Below are 25,585 nucleotides of genomic sequence, written 5' to 3'. Positions count from 1 at the left end.
TCTTTCCTGACAAAGCAACTGTTGGTTACAAAAGCTTGAATTTTGTGTGTATGTTTGTGTTTGTTTGTGTGTCTATCGACATGCCAGCACTTTTGTTTGGTAAGTCACATCATCTTTGTTTTTAGATATATTTTTCCCACGTGGAAGGTTTCTCTCTGTTATATATATGCCTGCAGAAAATATCTAAAGTTGTATTTACAGCATGACTGCTTTTACTCTACTGAAGAACATTTAAATTTATGAAGTGTGTAATACAAATACTTAATGTATAGAGTGTATTTTTGCAACCTTAATTAAGTATGCCTAGAGATCACTTTCAGAGGTGTACTTATAACCTGGCTTGTACAAAATCTTATGCAAAAGATGCTTTAGCAGACAACAGGTTGGTGGGTTTGTTTGGAGAGAAAGGGACTAAACTACAGGATCATCAGTCCCATAGATAACATGGCCAATAAATACAATCCAATCATTTTACAACTAATAGTTCATTTATGAAGACTAGTATGGCTGCAATGGTAGAGACTTTCATAAAGCCAAGTGGCTCCAGAGACTATTACACAGTTTCAAGATAACTGATTGTAAAATCTGGAAATTCTCTTTTATCATTTGAGAAAATAGATAACATTGTGCTACTTTTGCAACCAGTCAATGAAAATTGGGATATTTCTGGATAGAATTTAACATGTGGTAGCGATACTAATCCACAAAAATAGAGAGAGGCATGTAATATCCAAATATCAGCCCATCTCTCTGCTATGTCTTGTTAAAGCTACTTGAGAGAACAATGTGTGATAGGATTTATAGCCACTCTGCAAAAAATAGCTTAGTTACACCTACACACTTTGGCTTCCATAAGGAATTCTCCACAGGGAGAGCTATATTTAGTGTAACAGAAGTAACTGCAGGTGAATTAAATTTCAGATGGTATCCAATGGGGATCTTCTGTTACCTTGCTAAGGCAGTAGACTGTGTAGATAATAACACTACTTAAAAAGTTTCCACACAATGGTAGGCATCAAAGGGGAACCTCTGACTTGGCTAGAATCTTACTTACACAACAGGAAACAGAGTTTGATTAATGGAGGTAGGTGTAACAATAAACTGAGACTAGAGAGATGTAAAATACGGAGTTCTGCCATGCTCAATTCTTGGGCCATTGATTTTCTTGATCAATGTTAATGTCCTATTAATTTCAGTTAATAACAGGGCAAAAATTGTGATTTATGCTGACAAAAATATTCTGCTCAAATGCCCAACTTCACAATGAAGGATACAGCCCAGAAAGTCACTAAACAAATATACAGATAGACCACAGCAAATAGCCTGACACAATTTTTTTCAGTTTTCATTATACAGTTTGAGACAACACATAACAAAAGTTCAAGTTTCTAAAATGAATATTAACAAGCAGGAAATTAATGAAACTACCCATGCAAAATTTCTGGGCATCCAGGCGGACAGTCAGTTAAGATGAAATGAACAAATTTATCAGCTCCTCAAGAAATTAATCTTAGCATGCCTTGCTCTGAGAGCCATTTCTCACTTTGCTGACAGGGAAATAGTGCTGTTGCCATATTTTGCATTTTTCCATTCTGTAATCACCTGTGGTCTAATTTTCTGTAGAAATGCTGCAGGAGTTGAAAAAGTTTTCAAATTACAAACATGAGCAGTGAGATACTGGGTCCCTAGCAGAATATCCTGCAGAGGTCTCTTCATGTTCCTCATGATATTCACAATTACAGGGCAATAGATTCAATAACCAATGTTTGTTGTTAACAACAGGGAATTCTTGAAATTGTGACATCCACAGCCATGAAAAGGACAGGGAAAAAATTTCCACTAAAGCTCTGCAACTCTCAGGAATGTATATCAGGGAGTTGAGAATAAGGCATAAATGTGTACAATAAGCTTCCCATCAATATAAAAAACGAAATTAATAATGTACAGGTATTCAAAAGTTACAAGGCACCCCTTGGAGTAAAAACAGAGGAAACCACTTAGGTAAGAACACACTCTTAAACGGAAAAAGTTATACATTTACTTACATCAAGAATATAACAGATTTTAATTTAGCTTATGATTCTAAACATGTTATTTATTTATTTATCTCATTGGGATAAAAATTATACTTGCATTTCTTCTCCTTTTTAGCAGTCACTTAAACTTTGGCAGTAAATTGCAGGTTGTAATATTGGATGCATTCCGCTGTTCTTTAAAAGTAGGTAAAATAATGCACATACAATATGTAAAATCCTGATGTAATACTATATTGGTTCACTTGATTCATTCTATAGCACCTGTATTCTACTTTTAAAACATGTACTCAGCAGGACCAAATAAAAAACCAAATCAAATCAGCATTTGTCAACCAGAATTTCTTTTGTAGGCTGGTTTTCCTGCTGGAGTTGTCAATGTTGTCCCAGGGTATGGGCCAACTGCAGGAGCTGCTGTTGCATCGCATCCTGATATTTCAAAAGTGTCATTCACGGGCTCTGTTCCGGTAAGAATTTTTAATGCTATAATAAGTTTGTTCTTGAAGTTTAAAAAATCGTAGGAACATTGACAGTCTGTTACTGGAAACATGCAGATTTTTGTGCATTTGGTCATTTAGAAATGCCTTATTTGTAATAAGTAGTTAATTTGAAGTAGGTTTAGTAATGTAAAATGCGTATCTGTACCTTTACATGAATGTTTTTGGCATGTTATACAGTGCTAGTAATTTTAATTGTTACTAAATCAAACAAAAACAAATACACTATATCAGAAAACAAATTTTAATATGGAGGTTTTTCCCCCATGAACGTTGGGCCTCACCAAGGTAGGGTAGCTTGTGTGCTCCAACAATACAGATAGACATACTGTAGATGCCACTACAACTGAGGGGTATCTGTGGAAAGGTCAGACCAATCTGTGGTTCCTAAAGAGGGGCAGCAGTCATTTTAGTAGTTGCAGGGGCAACAGTGTGGATCAGAGGTGGTCTGCTGGGCACCCATTTACCCAAGCCAATGCAGCCAGGCAGGCCTGATGTAAATGCAGTCAGTGTACCAGCAAGCATATGTCATTATGTAGAAAGGCAAAGTGAGAGAGCTTAACTGGGCAGGCAGGCATTATGAGTAGTGTGTAATAACTGGACATGATTGGAATTCAGAGGTGGCAGATTAAATCTAATACTGTGTTATTATTTACAATGTATTTACATTACACAGAAAAAGGGAGATATTGTTATTTTTCATTTACGTATAATATTATGTACATTTGCCATGTTTTCCTGTAAGTGAGAGAATGTCTGGTCAAATACTATTAATGGATTTCAGTTGAAGAACACCCCTCAGATGGCAATCTGTAATTTGATACTGATGTTTCTATTTGCAAAGCTTTAAGGCTTAAAAAAATTGTTCACATATATATGTAGAACCAAACATTACACATTATAGTTTTGGATGTATTTGAGAAAATCTATCCTGGGGAAGGCAGGAATAAAACTGAATGATGCCATTCACCATTATAAACTTCTCCTTAATAAAGCATTCACATTGCAGATCTATTAATTTTAATAGTCCTTTTGCAGACACTAGTCTGATGTCAGCCATACATTGTGACATGAAAATATCAATACCTGGCTCAAGTGCTCTCAAATCCTTGAATCTTTTTGTCAATGGTACATCTAAATTATTGAGAGACTGAAGGAAATGACTCATAAGGTCATTATTAATATTAGCTCTGAATTTCTTCACATTCAGAAAATGCATGAAATTACAGCCCTGGAATTGATTTCTCTGTATCTTCAATTTCATTTGCACTGTACTAATTTTAGAAAACAGAGATACAATTAATTCACCTTGTACTTGTAAAGAGGTGGTGGTGGTGTGTTGGGGCTTATGGGCGCTCAACGTCGAGGTCATCAGCGCCCTGACACACATTAAAAGGAACAAATGTGGACAGACCTAAGAAAACTAAAGCACACACTCAAAGAAAGCAGGAAAAGAAGGAAAATGCTACATAAGAGAGTAAAACCTAAGGAAAGGGGAAACATAGCAACAAGAATGTCACGGGAAATTGTTATTGGCTGGCCACTTACATAAAATATGGGCGAGCTTGTCACACAGTGAGCAAATTAAAATCCTCTCCCTAAAATCTTTGTAAAAACATTTGACAGGGCAAGCACTGAGAGTATTCAAATGACTCATTATGTCAGTAGTATTCAAATGACTTATTATGTCAGTACGAGGGTCAGAAAGCTCAGGAACAAACCTTCCTTTCATATTTATAAAACGATTTACCTGCTCAAGCAAAAGGAGGAAATATTCGAGGGTTTTACCTCTACTTAGCCATCTTATCAGTCAGTAACAGGGTTTCTTATTGAAATCAGATTCCAGTAAACCCATTAACTCTTGAAACTGTCTGCAATTCAATTTTGCAGATCACATGAAATTTACAATCCTAACAATGACATTCGTAACCAAGTCAAAGTGCTTCTTCAACAATTACATAATGTACTGAGTGAAACTTCTGTTCTTGCTTCAACTTAGTTTTTAGAAGTTCCACAAATCCCACATTATAGCCAGCCATATTTTGGACAACATCAGTGGTGACAGAAACCAGCGATTCGAGGGCAGATTGATATTCTCAAGACCGTGTTCAACAGCATGAAATATATTTGCACCGGTACATGTATCTCTTATGGCCATTAAATCTAGATGTTTTGTGATATTCAGATTTATATCCATTCCTCAGATAATAATACCCAATTGTGCTATATCAGTAATGTTGTACTCTCATCAAGGCAGATAGAATATGCAATGAATTCTTGCCCCCTCAACATTAGTGACATTCAACATCTGCACTAAGGTCTCCTATAAATCATGCAATTTTACAATGAGGCAGATGAATTGCATTAAAATGTAGTTTACTAAGAGGTCATGTGGATTCACTGGTATTGTCAAGGTATTCTATTACAAATGGCCCTGTGGAGAATGGTTGAAACTCCTAAGCAATTAAGTAAGCAATTTTAAAGCTCACCCAGACTGCACTTCGTCTGCAGCTTCAGATTCCTAGAAATAAAATTGCCAAGTAAATAAAATTGTAATATATTTCTAATAATATTAGCAGTCAGTGTCAATTTAATTGAAGTAAGAGAGGTTAAATCATCGCTGACAGAGTCTTTTAACAATGCAGTTAGTTGAAAATGCTTTTCTCCTGAACACTGTTATATATGTCACTACAATTTACTTTGTATGTCAGTCAATGTTATAGTTTTTTGCTATAACAGAATGTCCACATACTAAACATTCATCAAGTTCTCTAATTTGAACAAAAAGCCACTGCCCTTTCCACTGGGACCCTTGTTGCAAGCTGTTTGCACTACAACGTGGTCTCTTTTCAGCTGAATCCATATTCACAGTACCAGCTGTCACTGCAGTGAACCAATAGGTTATTTTATGCAGCCAAGATGGCCTACTCCACCTGCTCACTGTCTATATACTGAGCAGGTAGCCACTAGATGAAATGTCTAGTTTGAGCAGGCCTTGTGTCATTAGACAACATGGCCTTGCTGTGTTGGCACTGTGAATAGTTGAAATCAAGGGAGAACTACACTCATGATTTTCTCCCAAAAGGCATGTTGCTCCACTATATGGCTTAATGATGGCTGATAGTTACAGAATTGCCAAAATGCCTCTGCAGCAGCTGCTTCACTGGCTGTGCAATGTGTGGAGGAGTGCCATGATTAGAATAGATGAGATGTAGTTTTTGTTCCAATTCATCCATAATGACAAGATCCTCTGAGAAGAGGAACATACCAGAAAACAAGAACACACGTAAATATTTAGAAAATAAAAACAGATATGCTAATGTAACTTCCATAGATGCCAAATGAAATTGCCCAGGTGGATGTGGAGTAGGTAAAAAGAAAAGACAAAAAATCATTTACAATGATCACAATGCTGCACAAAATTTGTGCAGAAGTCAGATTGTACACAAAATCACATTATGTGATATTATTAATAACATACATTCATCAGTCAGTTCTGCTAAGAAATTCATCAGCGGAGTAGCAAGACTTGACCACCAATAAATCCTTTAGATTCTTCTCAAACTGAACTTTTTTATTAGTTAAACTTTTGATGACTGCTGGTATTTTACTGAAGACGTATATTGCTGAATAGTGGACACCTTTTGGAAGCAAAATAAGTGACTTTAAATCTTTGTGGAAGTTATTCTTATTTCTAGTATTGATTCCACGAATTGAGCTGTTGTTTTGAAAAGCTTTTCTTTAAGAAATAAATATATTGGGAAGCAGTAGGTAGAATCCCCAGTTCCTTAATCACCCCTCCACAGGATGTTCTTGAGTTCACATCACAAATAATTCATATTGCATGTTTTTGGGCTCAGGAAACTTTAGCTTGGCTTGATGAGTTTTCCCTGAAAATAATTCGTATGACATATTGAATTAAAGTAAGCATAGTACACCAGCTTTTTATTTTTATATCACCTATATCTAACAACATGCACATAGCAAATAGAGATTTATGTAGGCACTTCAGCATAATTGCTGTATGCTCCTCCCAGTTAAATTTATCAAGCTGTAATCCCAAGAATTTAACACTGTCAACTTCTTCTATCTGCTTGTCATCATATTTTAGGTATGTACTGGCAGGAAACATTTTACAAGTTCTGAATTGCATATAGTATGTTTTTTCTAAGTCAAAACATGGCCCTGGGAGTAGACAACATCCCATTAGAACTAATGACAGCCTTGGGAGAGCCAGGGCTAACAAAACTCTACCATTTAGTGAGCTAGATGTATGAAACAAGTGAAATACCCTCAGACTCCAAGAAGAATGTAATAATTCCAATCCCAAAGAAAGCAGGTGTTGACAGATGTGAAAATTACTAAACTATCAGTTTAATAAGCCACGGCTGCAAAATACTAACACGAATTCTTTACAGACGAATGGAAGAAGGGGTAGAAGCCGACCTTGGGGGAAGATCAGTTTGGATTCAGCAGAAATGTTGGAACACGTGAGGCAATACTGACCCTACGACTTATCTTAGAAAATAGATTAAGGAAAGGCAAACCTACATTTCTAGCATCTGTAGACTTAGAGAAAGCTTTTGACAATGTTGATTGGAATACTCTCTTTCAAATTCTGAAGGTCGCAGGGGTAAAATACAGGGAGCGAAAGGCTATTTACAATTTGTACAGAAACCAAATGACAGTTATAAAAGTCGAGGGGCATGAAAGAGAAGCAGTGGTTGGGAAGGGAGTGAGACAGGGTTGTAGCCTATCCCTGATGTTATTCAATCTGTATATTGAGCAAGCAGTAAAGGAAACAAAAGAAAAATACAGAGTAGGTATTAAAATCCGTGGAGAAGAAATAGAAACTTTGAGGTTCACCGATGACATTGTAATTCTGTCTGACACAGCAAAGGACCTGGAAGAGCAGCTGAACAGAATGAACAATGTCTTGAAAGGAGAATATAAGATGAACATGAACAAAAGCAAAATCAGGATAGTGGAATGTAGTCGAATTAAATCGGGTGATGCTGCCGGAATTAGATTAGGAAATGAGACACTTTAAGTAGTAAAAGAGTTTTGCTATTTGGGGAGCAAAATAAGTGATGATGGTCGAAGTAGAGACGATATAAAATGTAGACTGGCAATGGCAAGGAAAGCGTTTCTGAAGAAGAGAAATATGTTAACATCGAGTTTAGATTTAAATGTCAGGAAGTCGTTTCTGAAAGTATTTGTATGGCGTGTAGCCATTTATGGAAGTAAAACATGGACAATAAATACTTTAGACAAGAAGAGAACAGAAGCTTTCGAAATCTGGCGCTACAGAAGAATGCTGAAGATTAAATGGGTAGATCACATAACTAATGAGGAGGTATTGAATAGAATTGGAGAGAAGAGAAACTTGTGGTACAACTTGACTAAATGAAGGGATCGGTTGGTAGGGCATATTCTGTGGCATCAAGGGATCACCAGTTTAGTATTGGAGGGCAGTGTGGAGGGTAAAAATCGTAGAGGGAGACGAAGGGATGAGTACACTAAACAGATTCAGAAGGATGTAAGTTGCAGTAGGTATTGGGAGATGAATAAGCTTGCACAGGATAAAATAGCATGGAGAGCTACATCAAATCAGTCTCTGGTTTTTTGAAGGTATAGTGACAGAGAATTGGCTAGGAACCATTTATTAATGTCAATGAAAATTTCATTAGCCAACCTTTCCAATGCTATACTTGATTTACTATTTATTGCAATGTGTTTATCATTTGTAAACAAAACAAACTTGGCATCTGGTAATGTACTGATGAAAAGTCAGTGATACACACAAGAAAAAGAAAGGGACCTAAGATGGAATGTTGGGGACACCACATGCTATTGGTTCCCAGTTGGATGATGCCTGATAGCTTAATACATGTCTCTTTCCTATTGACACCTTTTGTTTTCTTTCTGTTACAGACAAAGGACTTGAACCATTTTGCAACATTTCTGTTACACCATAATATTCTAATTTACTTAAAAGCATATCGTGATTTACACGGTCAAATGCCTTTGACAGATCACGAAATGTAGCAGTAGACTGTAATGTATTGTCTGATGAATTAAGTATATTCTCACTGTCTGTTTAGGTAGCCTTCTCTGTATTATAATCCTATAGAAATCCAAATTGTGGCTTGGATAATATTTTATTTGTGGTCAGTTTGTTAAGAAGATGGCTGTATATTATCTTTTCTAAAACGTTTGAGAATGTGGGTAAAAGTGAAATTGGACAGAAGTTTGTTGGTCTTTTTTTTGTCTCCTTTCTTATGCATCTTGCACAAAAATGATCCTAGCACACATCCACACTGTTGAAATGTTAGAATGGTGGTGATATACAAAAACTCTCACAGCTTTAGGACTCATCTTGTTGAAGAAATATGGATGTATGGTAAACAATGCCATCAACTGGCATCACACAGTTATCTTTGCATCTGAAACTGTACCAGTTGAGGTATGATCAATTTTTCCAGTGTCCATATTCTGCAATTCTGTGTACATTGACATGTCTCTAGAGATGGAAATGGGCTTCATCCATTCACATTGATGCTGTTGAAGGGTTGGAATGATGGTAATACACAAAACTCTCACAGCCTTTAGCAGTGTTGGTATGGCTAATAGAACTTGCAGGATTCATCTCCTTGATGAAACATGGCTGTAAACGACGCCATCAACTGGCACCACACAGTTACAGTTGCTTCTGAAATGGTACCAGTTCAGGTGTGAGAGAATTTTCCATTGTCCACATTCTGCAGTTCTGAGTATCGATATGTCTTTGGAGATGGCAATGGGCTTCGTCTGTCCACAGGATGTTCCATGGCCATTCATTATCCACTTCCATGTGAGCAAGACATTCTGGAGCAAACATTTGTCTTATTGGCAAATCAGCACGAAGCAACTCCTGAACATGGGTAATTTTGTATGGACAACAATTCAGGATGTTTCATATAATTTTATGCACCATACTCAGAGGCATATCCGAAGTTCATGCAAATCCCCTTGCACTGTGTGTTTGCACACAACTGCTTGACCTCTACTGCAATGCCATGATCTCATCTTCTCTTGATATCTGATCAATTGTTTTTCTCCCACTGCCACATTGCACTTCATACTAACTTGTTGTTTTGAATTTTCATAATCATTTTCTCCAGGCTTTTTTCATACCCGTGAGTGTCCAGAACTTCTGCATAACTTCTGGGACACAGTCACCATTCTTGTAAAAGAGCTCTACTAGCAGTACGTGATCTTTCATTGAGACAGCAAGCCACGTGTCTCAGACACAAACTGAGAAACAGCCATGTACTTCGCATCTTTTATTTTGCATCTTCTGCTGCTTACAGCACCATTTAATGATAAAATTTTCTTTAAACTCTTTTGTTTCTGTAAGGTTTTCCCTTCTTCAATAATATTACTATCAAATTTGATGGCATTTTGAACAGTAGCTTTTTCTTTTTTTTTTTTTTTTTTTTTTTTTTTTTTTTTTTTTTTTTTTTTTTTTTTTTTACAGCATTTTGAAACCGGAACTTTAAATATAACCACCCTGTGTTTCACTGATCTCTTCAGTGGTGTATGGGAGTTAATCTGGGGCAATTTTCCTGGGTTTCCCTCTGTAAATGAACATTTGGAAGTGGAGTTATGCATTTCTGCTTTTATTATGCTACCCTCACTTTCAGATCTTGTCTCATCCATGAGTGATTGGACATTGACTTTGGTACCATTATCAACCTGTGGGGAAGCAAGCACTGCACCTGTATGCCTATGGTGTGGTCCCCATAGCTCAACAGTGGCTAACACATATCCAGGCAGCTCAGACAAAGAGTTACACAATAATATAAAACAAAATTAAATATTTGAACAATATCACAATACTGTGCATGCTGATGTAAAAGCATACCATTGTTATGTAGTCAAGTTTCAGCATGATCAACTGATTATTTTCCACAGAAATCCACTTTTTACGAAATTTCAAATATACATAATATTAAAAATAGAAAGTTGTTATCCTGGCTTTAGTTTCTGTTGTATGTAAAAACATGAGTTAACTGTTTTCATGAAGCTACCTCTTTTACCTTTTTATCAGATAAGATTTTTTAACAAAAAGTGTAACATTAAGTTAGATTAACCAACCTTTATAATTAAGATACAACGCTCTAATGACAGAATTATCTTTAATAATGGAGCTCTACCAGTTTTCAAGATGATAGTGTGATTTCAATGAGGTAAAGATAATGGAAAACAGACAGTTCAGAGGCCACAGTCTACCTTCAGTTCCAGTAGAAGTCAGAGTTTAAGAATTACTCAACTGGTTCTTTTATAGAACATTAACAGAGTACAGTTTTGATGACAGAAAGTTGTTAGCCTTCAACTATCAATGGTAAGTATTGTTTTTTCAAGTGAAAAGGGTGCTATATGAGCACTGCTACAGACGATGGAGGCATTCTAACTGTAGGTGATCCATTTGCTGTTTGAACAGAGAGTGTATAAGGAACTATGTAGTGAAACTCGAGAGATCATTTGATTGTTGTCAGTCATTTACTAAAATGTAGACTTTCACGGCCGGAAATATCATGTCCATTATAATTATCCGGGCTGTTATGCCATGGTCAGTTGATGAATTTTGGGAATCGACACAGAATTCATCAACTGACCACGGCATAACAGCCCGGATAATTATAATGGACATCAGTCATTTGTGATGTATTTTGCTACACTTCAGAATGTGCTACGATTATGTCTGCGACCATGTCCACTGAGACTCAAATGGCTTTCAAGATGACTGATCTGATTGTTTCTCGATCAAATTAGATATAGCACTTGCTTTGTACATATGTGTAAAATTGAAGTTTTATGGAGTAATAACTAACTGGAAAGCCTATGCTTCATTTTCTAAGTTTTGTTTTGTGTGCCGCCCATAATGTTACAGAAAACCACATGGCAAGTGACACAGTTCATCCACTACCCTTATGATGAGCAATGAACTGTACTTAATTAACAGAGGGAGAGGGAAGTACTAATACTTGGAACTTCAAGTAGAAGTCATATCTGGACTGTGTCAAGTGCTGATTACAATAGGAAAACTTTAATGAGTTGCAAAATTATTACTCATGCGTGTGAACTTTTATTGAATATACTGATTCATTAAACAACAGTAGACTTTCGTTTATCATCATAGTTTCTGACTAGTGGATTATGCTTAGAGAGTCAGAACATTTCATTTCAGTTTTGAGAAGCTGAATTGTGGACCCGAACACTGCACATTATCCATTATTTTGTGGCTGCCCATATGACTAATTTAAGACTCTTGTGAGAGGCACTGGCATTTAAAAATTGTATACACCTTCAACAAAAATAATTAACAAACCACCTTAATTTAACGCACCACCCCACATATGCTGCATATCAGTCAGGGAAAGTAAACAATGAAACTGATCGGTATGGAAGTATAGAAAGTGAATCCTATAGGCACGAACAGAATAATGGGATGAAACATATAGAGGCACGATATAGTGGATGAAGCGGTGGGAACATTGTTATGTTTTTTTCATGAGTGGGAAGCTTAGACAATGAATGCTACCCAGGCTTAATCTGAATGTGGAGAGAGGAAAGAAGATAGTGCTATGTTGTGGCTACCATCGTCGGCGAGTGCAGAGGGAGACTGCATCATTGTGGAGCTTCTTGAGTGTACAAGCTACAGTGCATGCTCACCTGTGTCACATCTCACCTCCCGTCCCCCTTCCCCCATGCCTCGTGTTATTGCAGTAGGCAATATCCACTGCCATCAGTGCCACCATAGCTGCTGTTGCTGCCTGCATTACATTGTAATGTGCTGCAACATGGTTGCTAGTACACTATACCAGCATCACTCATCGAGTTCAAGCAATTAGCTTAAGTCAAGAATACTTAAAGCTGAGATTAATTACTTCTAACCAGTTGTGAAAGGTGAAGTTTACTGAAAAGGTCAAAGTGAAATTTAAACTAGGACCATTGTCTGGTGATGATTGTGTAGAAATAAAAATTAAAAATGAGTGTTTTTCTGAAGTATTGAAGAGAGCTAGTGGAAACACAGATAGTGAAACTGAATTTGATGATTCTGGTATTCAAATGAGTCAGGTAATGATATAGGCTCCTTTGAAACCACTCAAAATGCAATTTGCAAAGATAAGGACACCAGTTTGGATACAGTTATTCTTTTCCAAAATTGAAGGAATAAATCTTAAAATGGAATCAAGTAATAGAAAATGAAAGAGTAGTTTAAACCTTAAAACTGATTCTAACAACGAAGAACTGCAAAATAAAATGGCTTCCATTTTAAAGTGTAAGTTGGAGTCCAGTAATAATACACTGAGGAATGAAATGAAATTGAATGTAGACAATTTAAATTATAATATTGACTTCAGTAATCATGATTTGAAGATCAAACTATGATAACAGTTGTCCAAATTATAAAAGATGTTTAGAACTGAAATCAGTCAAGTTATCAATGAATTCAAAACAGACAATAAGCTGTTAGAAGACAAGTTAATAGAGAGAATAAGCAAGGAATCTGAACTTTGCTCTAATTGGCCTGAAAATGTAAATTCTAAAGTATGTATTTGTCAACCAGAAAAAAAAGTGAAAACAATTTTTGTAAAACTATGTGAACAAATCACGAAATAGATTTCAGAAAAAGTAGAAACAACAGAATGCCAGTTAAATGATTTAAATTGTAGCATTGCTAAGACAGAAAGTAGAGGAACCTTCATTTATTTGTCTACTACTATCATACGGTATGTTGCTTCTGTTGACACTACTTTTATTGGATGTCAGAAATTTTGGTGTTTTGATCCAGATGAGCTATGTCACCCATAAATCTCTGGAATGATTTTGAGGGTGTGTTGCTGAAAGGGTGGTCTGAGCATGAGGAAACTTCTTTTACTCAAACTCATTTGACAAGAGATGCTTCGTGTTGGTCAGTTGATGTTATGCTACATTTTCAAACACTCTCTCAGTTTAAATCTACTTTCATGATTGAATACTGGTCTCATGCTATACAAAACAATGTATTAAAGGAATTTTGGAGTGGTAAACAATACAGTGCAGGTCGCAAGTCCATCAAAGAATTTTCTAGGAAATGAGCTTCATTCCTGTTACATTTGACAAAAGATGAAACTAGAAATTATGATATAGAGTTAGAAGGTAAACTGCCTTGGTATTAGCAAAAAAATAAATCATTTCTCCACCTGGGGATAATGTGAATAGATTCATTGAATTCCTAGAAAGGGTAGAGAGAGTGACTACCAATGAGGAGCTAGTGCATAGTAATAATAGACTCTATAACAATAGAAAATCCAGGATGGAATAACAACAATTTTATGAAAAGAATATATTGATAATCACCATATAGTGGAGATTAGTGGAGATGCTGAGTCACATATAGGCACAATGTAAAGACTATCAAAAAGTAAGCTTTTGGCCAAAAAGGCCTTCATTGGAATTAGACAAAACACACACACACACACACACACACACACACACACACACACACACACACACATGCAAATGCAACTCACGCACACACACACATGACCACAGTCATATGTGTGTATGTTAACTAATTTCGATGAAGGCCTTTTTGGTGACAAGCGTATCTGTTTGGCAGCCTTTATATTGTGCCTGTCTCCAACTCAGCATCTCTGCTATATGGTGAGTACGAAGTACAATAAGGCTGAGGAACCTATGAGCTGTGCTAGCTTGTCTAAAGAAGTAGAGGCAAATGCTGATTATTTATATAGCAATGATGTGAAGCATGCCACTGCTCAAAAAGTTTAGATGATGTGCAGCAAATAAAACTAAAAGAAGTTGTCAAATGCTTTGATTTGAAATTGGTGGACAGTGTAGGAAAGGCAGTAAAAAATGTGAATACTGCTAAATCTGCAAAGATACATGTGTGCAAATGTAATTGCAACTGAAGGGGACTATTTTACCTCTAGACAGACTGAGAATGATTTGCTAGATGAATCTAAATAAGCCCCTGTAAAAGTAAAATAAGCCACCCTGTTGTTGTAGAGTTAAATATTTCAGATGTAATAGTGTACTGTCTTCTTGATAGTGGCAGTGAAGCAAGTGTATTGTCCCAAGCATTCTTTGATTCTCTTCCCAGCAGGAACAAGCTAGGCCTCACCTTCTCGGGTCATAACAAGACCAACCTGAAAATTATCTTCCGTCTACAAAAAGGAACTATTGGAATAATTATCAAAAGTTCAAAGCTAATACCTTCCAGACATTTATTTCAGTATCTAAATATTCTACTCTTACTATGTCACTATATACAAATAACTGTAATCAATATAAAAAGGTAATCTGACAATTTCAAAACTGACTCAGGTGTTCACTCTTGTAATACAAGAATGTGCAATGACACCCATATAGAAACGGTATACAAGGCTTTAGCACAAAAACACAGAAACATTCATGGTACTAGATTGAGCAATAAAGTTTCAAAAGTTTCAGTACAGATAAAAGAAATAAAAAAAACAGTGTTCATTTAAGGAACCAGTATCAAATTTCTACTGACAAACTGCTATTATAGTGTAAAAAAAAGTACTTGCAATAACTTTGTAATAAATAATTACATTCATGTGCTATGTATCAATAATAGTTTTAATCAAGTGCTTACCATGATATGAATTAATATTTTGAACAAAAGTGTTAGAACTATTATGTGTTTGTATGTAAATGCCAACTACAGATTACATTGCAACAACAACTACCATTGCTACTACTTATTTCTGACAGCTTTATCATCCATGACAATTGTGAGATCAGTGAAAGAGATAGGTGTGTGTGTGTGTGTGTGTGTGTGTGTGTGTGTGTGTGTGTGTGTGTGTGTGTGTATGTATGTGTGTACATGTGACGAGTGTTTGACTGCTCTTCATACTGGAACATAAAACTGATTTTGCTTTTACACTTAAACATAGTGTAGTAATAATTGAGGACTGAAAGGTGTCAAAATTGCGCCTAGGTTGGAAAAGCAGTCATGGCAGCAGCTGCACAGTCAAACTTGAAGAAAGTATCATTGGAACTGGGTGGAAAGAGTCCTCTGATAATACTTCCTGATGCTGACAGTAAGTAAACTGTTTCAAATAGAAATATTAAGGTAAATATGATACAAGGTATTTCGAGACATATGTTTTGAGCATTGCTTGACTGAAATTTAATGTGGCTTAAGAAAAAAGGAGGAAGAAGATTGCGCTATCATGTACAGATTGTGACAGGAAATATGATTTTTCAAACAACTTGTTAGATTTCTCTCTTATCACAGCCAGAAAGTGTAGAGAAGCAAAAAAATATAGATAAATTGGAACACTAGTTTACATACATACACACTATATCTTTCAAGCAAACAAAGTTTTGTGTTTGAAAAGTATATATTCCTACTATCTCACCCAACAGCACAGAAATCATTTTGCCTGTAAGATGTTGTGCAGCTGTCCATTACTGTAAAATATGAAACCATAACAGGTAAAAGTAACTCTGGGATGTATGCAGCATTTGCATATGAAGTGTAGAGTATATGCTTAAGATCAATGAACAGTGACATGATATGAAGTGATATAGACTGTTACTACATCATTTGCAACTTTTAGGTGTGCCTATTCCAACACAATTTAATATTTTGATAACCAGTAAGTTTGATTATGGAAGAAGTTGCCTCCTAATTTTGGTAAAGCTAATTATTTGCCTAACTCAGTTGTTATTCCAATTATCTCTTCTCTAATGTGACTGCTGACATACCAATGCATCTTTCATGTTGTTCTGTATTGACAAAACTTTGATATGTGATGTAAAAAACAAAAACTGTCATAGCAGCAGTAATAATAACACAATCATCATGTGTTTCAGTTGATGAAGCAGTACAGATAGCACATGATGCACTGTTCATCAACCAGGGACAAGTCTGCTGTGGAGGAACAAGAACTTTTGTGCATGAGGATATATATGATGAATTTGTTAAGAAAGCAAAAGCAAAAGCTGAAGCAAGGAAAGTTGGTGATCCTCTGGCAGATGGCATTATTCAAGGTCCTCAGGTAATAAATCAATCTATTGAATAAATCACTCTATTGCAAAGAAAACTGTATACATCAAGTATAGCATTAAATTCCAGAAATCCCTGCGGATTTAATGAAATTTTTTCCACAATTAATGCATTTTTCTGCAACTGAGGAACAGTAATTTCTAATGCATAATGAAATGAAATTGCAAGGACAATGAATGGCAGACTAATACTTACCTTCCATGCAACTTTACAATTTCATCAGTAAATTCTCCACTTGACACAAATAATAAAATAATACAGTTTGAAATTAATCAGTCTTTAGAAGGAAAATGTTAAGGGTAATCACATGCATCCACACTCACACTTTGCAAAGCACTATCAAGTGCATGGTAGAAGGTATTGCCCATTGTTCCAATTATTAGGGCTTCTTCTCATTCTGTTCACATATGGAGTGTGGCAAAAATGATTACTTCATGCATTTGTGTATGCTGTAATTAATTGAAGCTTGTCTTTGCAAGCTCTATGAGAATGATTCATAGGGGATTGACACATATTTTTATATTCATCACATGAAATTGGTTCTTGAAACTTTCTAAGCAGGTTCTCGTGGGATGGATTGCATATCTTAGCATTTGCCAGTTCACTTTCTTCTTCATCTCTGTGACACTCTCCCATAGTCAAACAGACTTGTGACTTGTGACTTGTGACCATTAAACAGCCCTACTTTTTATACAATCAGTATCGCTGTTACAGTGGTGGATTTAGCCTGTCAGAGGTCTGAGGTGGTAGAGCTAAATCAGGCCTCCGATCTACTAAGAAATTGATGTATTTGTAATGGGTACATTTAGCAACAGATAAATAATATAGATGTAACTGTTGATCGACAAAAAAATAAGTGCTCAAGTAATTGTAACACATGTAATTTAAATTTTGGGTGAGGAATTTAGAATACGAATCAGCATTTAGTGCAGCAACCATCAGGTAGAGTACAAAGAAATAAAAAAGAACATAAAGGAACATTACCTTTTATTTTATATGTTGTTGTTGTTGTGGTCTTCAGTCCTGAGACTGGTTTGATGCAGCTCTCCATGCTACTCTATCCTGTGCAAGCTTCTTCATCTCCCAGTACCTACTGCAACCTACATCCTTCTGAATCTGCTTAGTGTATTCATCTCTTGGTCTCCCTCTAGGATTTTTACATCTACATCTACATCATCTACATCTATACTCCGCGAGCCACCTTACGGTGTGTGGCGGAGGGTACTTATTGTACCACTATCTGATCCCCCCTTCCCTGTTCCATTCACGAATTGTGCGTGGGAAGAACGACTGCTTGTAAGTCTCCGTATTTGCTCTAATTTCTCGGATCTTTTTGTTGTGATCATTACGCGAGATATATGTGGGCGGTAGTAATATGTTGCCCATCTCTTCCCGGAATGTGCTCTCTCGTAATTTCGATAATAAACCTCTCCGTATTGCGTAACGCCTTTCTTGAAGTGTCCGCCACTGGAGCTTGTTCAGCATCTCCGTAACGCTCTCGCGCTGACTAAATGTCCCCATGACGAATCGCGCTGCTTTTCGCTGGATCATGTCTATCTCTTCTATTAATCCAACCCGGTAAGGGTCCCATATTGATGAGCAATACTCAAGAATCGGACGAACAAGCGTTTTGTAAGCTACTTCTTTCGTCGATGAGTCACATTTTCTTAGAATTCTTCCTATGAATCTCAACCTGGCGCCTGCTTTTCCCACTATTTGTTTTATGTGATCATTCCACTTCAGATCGCTCCGGATAGTAACTCCTAAGTATTTTACGGTCGTTACCGCTTCCAATGATTTACCACCTATGGCATAATCGTACTGGAATGGATTTCTGCCCCTATGTATGCGCATTATATTACATTTATCTACGTTTAGGGAAAGCTGCCAGCTGTCGCACCATGCATTAATCCTCTGCAGGTCCTCCTGGAGTACGTACGAGTCTTCTGATGTTGCTACTTTCTTGTAGACAACCGTGTCATCTGCAAATAGCCTCACGGAGCTACCGATGTTGTCAACTAAGTCATTTATGTATATTGTAAACAATAAAGGTCCTATCACGCTTCCCTGCAGTACTCCCGAAATTACCTCTACATCTGCAGATTTTGAACCGTTAAGAATGACATGTTGTGTTCTTTCTTCTAGGAAATCCTGAATCCAATCACAAACCTGGTCCGATATTCCGTAAGCTCGTATTTTTTTCACTAAACGTAAGTGCGGAACCGTATCAAATGCCTTCCTGAAGTCCAGGAATACGGCATCAATCTGCTCGCCAGTGTCTACGGCACTGTGAATTTCTTGGGCAAATAGGGCGAGCTGAGTTTCACATGATCTCTGTTTGCGGAATCCATGTTGGTTATGATGAAGGAGATTTGTATTATCTAAGAACGTCATAATACGAGAACACAAAACATGTTCCATTATTCTACAACAGATTGACGTAAGCGAAATAGGCCTATAATTATTCGCATCTGATTTATGACCCTTCTTGAAAATGGGAACGACCTGCAGTTTCTTCCAGTCGCTAGGTACTTTACGTTCTTCCAGCGATCTACGATAAATTGCTGATAGAAAGGGGGCAAGTTCTTTAGCATAATCACTGTAGAATCTTAAGGGTATCTCGTCTGGTCCGGATGCTTTTCCGCTACTAAGTGATAGCAGTTGTTTTTCAATTCCGATATCGTTTATTTCAATATTTTCCATTTTGGCGTCCGTGCGACGGCTGAAGTCAGGGACCGTGTTACGATTTTCCGCAGTGAAACAGTTTCGGAACACTGAATTCAGTATTTCTGCCTTTCTTCGGTCGTCCTCTGTTTCGGTGCCATCGTGGTCAACGAGTGACTGAATAGGGGATTTAGATCCGCTTACCGATTTTACATATGACCAAAACTTTTTAGGGTTCTTGTTTGGATTGTTTGCCAATGCTAAATTGGTGATCCCTTGATGCCTCAGAACATGTCCTACCAACTGATCCCTTCTTCTGGTCAAGTTGTGCCACAAACTTCTCTTCTCCCCAATCCTATTCAATACTTCCTCATTACTTATGTGATCTACCCATCTAATCTTCAGCATTCTTCTGTAGCACCACATTTCGAAAGCTTCTATTCTCTTCTTGTCCAAACTATTTATCGTCCATGTTTCACTTCCATACATGGCTACACTCCATACAAATACTTTCAGAAATGACTTCCTGACACTTAAATCTATACTCGATGTTAACAAATTTCTCTTCTTCAGAAATGCTTTCCTTGCCATTGCCAGTCTACATTTCATATCCTCTCTACTTTGACCATCATCAGTTATTTTGCTCCCCAAATAGCAAAACTCCTTTACTACTTTAAGTGTCTCATTTCCTAATCTAATTCCCTCAGCATCACCCGACTTAATTCGACTACATTCCATTATCCTCGTTTTGCTTTTGTTGATGTTCATCTTATATCCTCCTTTCAAGACGCTATCCATTCCGTTCGACTGCTCCTCCAAGTCCTTTGCTGGCTCTGGCAGAATTACAATGTCATCGGTGAACCTCAAAGTTTTTATTTCTTCTCCATGGATTTTAATACCTACTCCGAATTTTTCTTTTGTTTCCTTTACTGCTTGCTCAATATACAGATTGAATAACATCGGGGAGAGGCTACAACCCTGTCTTACTCCCTTCCCAACAACTGCTTCCCTTTCATGTCCCTCGACTCTTATAACAGCCATCTGGTTTCTGTACAAATTGTAAATAGCCTTTTGCTCCCTGTATTTTACCCCTGCCACCTTCAGAATTTGAAAGAGAGTATTTCAGTCAACATTGTCAAAAGCTTTCTCTAAGTCTACAAATGCTAGAAATGTAGGTTTGCCTTTGCTTAATCTTTCTTCTAAGATAAGTCGTAAGGTCAGTATTGCCTCACGTGTTCCAGTATTTCTATGGAATCCAAGCTGATCTTCCCCGAGGTCAGCTTCTACTAGTTTTTCCATTCGTCTGTAAAGAATTTGTGTTAATATTTTGCAGCTGTGGCTTATTAAACTGACTGTATGGTAATTTTCACATCTGTCAACACCTGATTTCTTTGGGATTGGAATTATTACATTTTTCTTGAAGTCTGAGGGTATTTCACCTGTTTCATACATCTTGCTCACCAGATGGTAGAGTTTTGTCAGGACTGGCTCTCCCAAGGCCGTCAGTAGTTCAAATGGAATGTTGTTTACTCTGGGGGCCTTGTTTCGACTCAGGTCTTTCAGTGCTCTGTCAAACTCTTCACGCAGTATCGTATCTCCCACTTCATCTTCATCTACACTCTCTTCCATTTCAATAATATTGTCCTCAAGTACATCGCCCTTGTATAGACCCTCTATATACTCCTTCCACCTTTCTGCTTTCCCTTCTTTGCTTAGAACTGGATTTCCATCTGAGCTCTTGATGTTCATACAAGTGGTTCTCTTATCTCCAAAGGTCTCTTTAATTTTTCTGTAGACAGTATCTACCTTACCCCTAGTGAGATAAGGCTCTACATCCTTACATTTGTCCTCTAGCCATCCCTGCTTAGCCATTTTGCACTTCCTGTCGATCTCATTTTTGAGACGTTTGTATTCCTTTTTGCCTGCTTCATTTACTGCATTTTTACATTTTCTCCTTTCATCAATTAAATTCAATATTTCTTCTGTTACCCAAGGATTTCTACTATCCGTCATCTTTTTACCTACTTGAGCCTCTGCTGCCTTCACTACTTCATCCCTCAAAGCTACCCATTCTTCTTCTACTGTATTTCTTTCCCCCATTCCTGTCAATTGTTCCCTTATGCTCTCCCTGAAACTCTGTACAACCTCTGGTTCTTTCAGTTTATCCAGGTCCCATCTCCTTAAGTTCCCACCTTTTTGCAGTTTCATCAGTTTTAATCTACAGGCTCGTGGTCAGAGGTCAGAGTGGTCAGAGTCCACATCTGCCCCTGGAAATGTCTTACAATTTAAAACCTGGTTCCTAAATCTCTGTCGTACCATTACATAATCTATCTGATACCTTTTAGTATCTCCAGGATTCTTCCATGTATACAACCTTCTTTCGTGATTCTTAAACCAAGTGTTAGCTATGATTAAGTTATGCTCTGTGCAAAATTCTACCAGAAGGCTTCCTCTTTCATTTCTCTCCCCCAATCCATATTCACCCACTACGTTTCCTTCTCTCCCTTTTCCTACTCTCGAATTCTAGTCACCCATGACTATTAAATTTTCGTCACCCTTGACTATCTGAATAATTTCTTTTATCTCATCATACATTTCTTCAATTTCTTCGTCATCTGCAGAGCTAGTTGGCACGTAAACTTGTACTACTGTAGTAGGAGTGGGCTTCATATCTACCTTGGCCACAATAATGCCTTCACTATGCTGTTTGTAGTAGCTTACCTGCATTCCTGTTTTCCTATTCATTATTAAACCTACTCCTGCATTACCCCTATTTGATTTTGTGTTTATAACCCTGTAGTCACCTGACCAGAAGTCTTGTTCCTCCTGCCACAGAACTTCACAAATTCCCACTATATCTAACTTTAACCTATCTTTTTCCCTTTTTACGTTTTCTAACCTACCTGCCCGATTAAGTGATCTGACATTCCACGCTCCGATCCGTAGAACGTCAGTTTTCTTTCTCCTGATAACGACATCCTCTTGAGTAGTCCCCGCCTGGAGATCCGAATGGGGGACTATTTTACCTCCGGAATATTTTACCCAAGAGGACGCCATCATCATTTAATCATACAGTAAAGCTGCATGCCCTCGGGAAAAATTACGGCCATAGTTTCCCCTTGCTTTCAGCCATTCGCAGTACCAGCACAGCAAGGCCGTTTTGGTTATTGTTACAAGGCCAGATCAGTCAATCATCCAGACTGTTGCCCTTGCAACTACTGAAAAGGCTGCTGCCCCTCTTCAGGAACCACACGTTTGTCTGGCCTCTCAACAGATACCCCTCTGTTGTGGTTGCACCTACGGTACGGTTATTTGTATCGCTAAGGCATGCAAGCCTCCCCACCAACGGCAAGGTCCATGGTTCATGGGGGGAGGTATTTTATATGATTGGAAACAAAGCTTGTACATTTACAATGTCAGTTAGCTTTGTAGCTTTAGTAAAAGATAGTAGTTTTTATTCATGTTATTATAGTACATGTTTTTGTGCCTTTATTTCACAAAAATTCTCAAAAATGTCATCGAAATCTATTTCCTTTGAAACTTTTCTTTGAACTGCTAAAATTGACAGATTGGGTAGACATTCTGGATTCACTGTAGAATTACTGGTTGCTTCAAGCAGAAAATTTGTTTTACAATTTCGAAAAATTTGATGACATCCTTCATGGCCATGTATCGTTGTAACAATTTCTGTATAAATTGGTCTATACATTTAAAGACTGATCCATGAACTGCTTCTTGAGTTGACAATCTAGTATCATGAAATAGATCTCCCAATATTGTTTTATTTACCCTCCTCCTTCCTAGTCAATCACTGTTAATGTCTGAATAAATGTATTTTTTAATGTCAAAAGTATCAGCCTTCTCTGTAATTACAGTTCATTCCTTCACTAAAAACTCATTCAGGGATTTTAATTTGGCAAATCTTTTATTCAGAGTCTTTTTTTAGAGACTGTAGATATTGTTGGACTAAATTTAGTACCTGCAGTATTGTGTGCCAAAAGTTGATGTAGAATATTTTATTGTACTTCTCCATGTACACCTGAGATTGATATGGGTATGTCATAACCTTCAGTCCTGCACATCACAGTATCCAGATGAACTTTTTGCAGTTGCTGTTGAAAGTCTTTGACATATCCTTTGCAGTTTTTCCTAACATAGAAAAACCCCATGAAAGATTCTCAAATTTCCACCACGTTGTCTTCTATTGGGACAGATCTAATTATTTGACTCATTTGGTCAGTTTTGTTGTCACCAGGAATACTATCAAAATTATTACATAATAGTTAGCCTTTTTTGAATTTGCAGTAACTTTTTCTGTAATATGTTCACCCAAAATAAAAATATATTCATTTTATATCCCTTTGGACAAATATGAAGGTACCCTCTTGGAGCTACCAGTGAACTCTTCAAGTTTTAAATAATGTTCTTTCAATACTGGATCATATTTCACCATCAACTGTGCCAATTCTAAGAAATTTTTTCTGTTTTCTTATGGAGTGTCTTCAAAATGACTATGGAAAGTGAGGTTTTGTTGGGCTAACAATAGTGTAATATCTAATGGTGATGTAAAATTTTTCCTCATTTCTTGGCCTCATCATCGACAATATTTCTGATTGTTCTTGTCAATGGTTTTATTAAGTTTCAAGCCCATAGAGAGGGTTTTCCATTTTTCTAAATTTGATAGGGGTGCAGGTAGTGATTCATGCTTTGTTTCTTTGATATCATTGGATTCAATTTCCACCAGTGACAGAAGCCAGATATATATTTATTTTTGTTGGTATCATCCTCAAAGACAAATAATCAACAGTAAAAAAAGTACAGTTTCTTTGTTCATGGTGAGTATAGCATCCATTTCCTTAAATATTTAGTCTTGTTCATATGTGAGTCAAACCACAGTGAAGTTAAGCATTGATGTGTTCCTTTAGTGTGTTTATCAGGTGTTTCTGCAGATTCAAAAGGTTCCTCATTTGTTTGATATATTTCACTATCCTTTTCAGTAATCGCAGTTGCAATATGCTCTGGAAGAGGTATTTGCTAGCATGCAGTCCATTGGATGAAAAGGAGTTGAAGTTAAATGCATCATAAATATGTTTATGGAGTGATTTCTTTATCAGTCCTATATTTTTCATCTTTTTTCAGTGTCGTTTATGTCAATGTCTTCGTTAAAATCATGCAGTAATCTTTCCACCTGCTTATGGAGTCTAACAGATTGATTACAATTTTGTTCACCATTTTTATTTTCTCAATGAGCAAATAGGTATTTGGATAAAGATAGCTGCTGGTAAACCTTTCAGGATGTGAGGTCATGGTCCAAGGAATTCTTTGATCATCTAAATAAAAGTATAAAGAAGAATGGCTACTCAGGTAAAGAGAATTTTTACCAAGGAACAGAAGGCCAAAGGACAAGGACGAACCACAATGATGGAAAAATACAGTTTCTCTCCTTTTTATTAAAAAAGTAGCAGATCAGATTGGTAAGATTTTACAGACACATGACATCAGACCAGTCTTTAGACGAATACAGAAAATAAATCAAGTACTCCAATCTGTGAAGGATAAAGGCCCTCCTCTGTCAACATGTGGTGTATACAAAATTCCATGTACGTGTGCAAAGTTTGTATTGGAACTACCAAGAGGAACTCAAATACACTGCTAAAAGAGCGCAAAAGTCTATGCTGACTAGGAAAACTAGAGAAATCAGCTGTAGCAGAGCATGCTCTTTAGACAGGAAACCACAAAGTGAAGTTTTATGAAACAGAAATTTTCTCTACAACACCAAATTTTTATCCACGACTATGTAGAGAAGCCACTGAAATTCATAAGCATCAGGATCATTTTAATAGGAAAGAGGAGGCAATGAAACTTAGTGACATATGGACAGTCGCTCTGCAGAATATCTAGAAAATTTTATTTTTGACAAGACAACAATCAATAGTTAAATTTTATCTTTGACAAGGATCATCTCTGCTCATCATATGCTACTTTGACCACACCCACTTTCCTACAGTATACAGGGTGTTACAAAAAGGTATGTCCAAACTTTCAGGAAACATTCCTCACACACAAAGAAAGAAAATATGTTATGTGGACATGTGTCCGGAAACGCTTATTTTCCATGTCAGAGCTCATTTTATTACTTCTGTACATAATCATGGAATGGAAACACATAGAAACAGAACGTACCAGCATGACTTCAAACATTTTGTTACAGGAAATGTTCAAAATGTCCTCCGTTAGTGAGGATACACGCATCCACCCTCCGTCGCATGGAATCCCTGATGCGCTGATGCAGCCCTGGAGAATGG

At 37.0% G+C, this 25,585-nt stretch overlaps 1 protein-coding gene across 1 annotated transcript in view; it reads left to right on the top strand.

The window, feature by feature from the left end:
* LOC124795140 (aldehyde dehydrogenase 1A1-like) overlaps positions 1 to 25,585 on the top strand; it is a 99,749-nt gene that overhangs the window by 63,432 nt on the left and 10,732 nt on the right. The window contains exons 6-8 of the mRNA XM_047259018.1: positions 2,387 to 2,500; positions 15,543 to 15,645; positions 16,424 to 16,608. Coding sequence (XP_047114974.1) covers positions 2,387 to 2,500; positions 15,543 to 15,645; positions 16,424 to 16,608 — 402 coding nt within the window. The remainder of the gene's footprint in view (positions 1 to 2,386; positions 2,501 to 15,542; positions 15,646 to 16,423; positions 16,609 to 25,585) is intronic.

This window comes from Schistocerca piceifrons, chromosome 4 (genome assembly GCF_021461385.2).
Source record: "Schistocerca piceifrons isolate TAMUIC-IGC-003096 chromosome 4, iqSchPice1.1, whole genome shotgun sequence".
Classification (NCBI taxonomy): Eukaryota; Metazoa; Arthropoda; class Insecta; order Orthoptera; family Acrididae; genus Schistocerca; species Schistocerca piceifrons.
The sequence above is the reverse complement of the archived record's forward strand: the minus strand, read 5'-3'. Positions and strand labels throughout refer to the sequence as shown.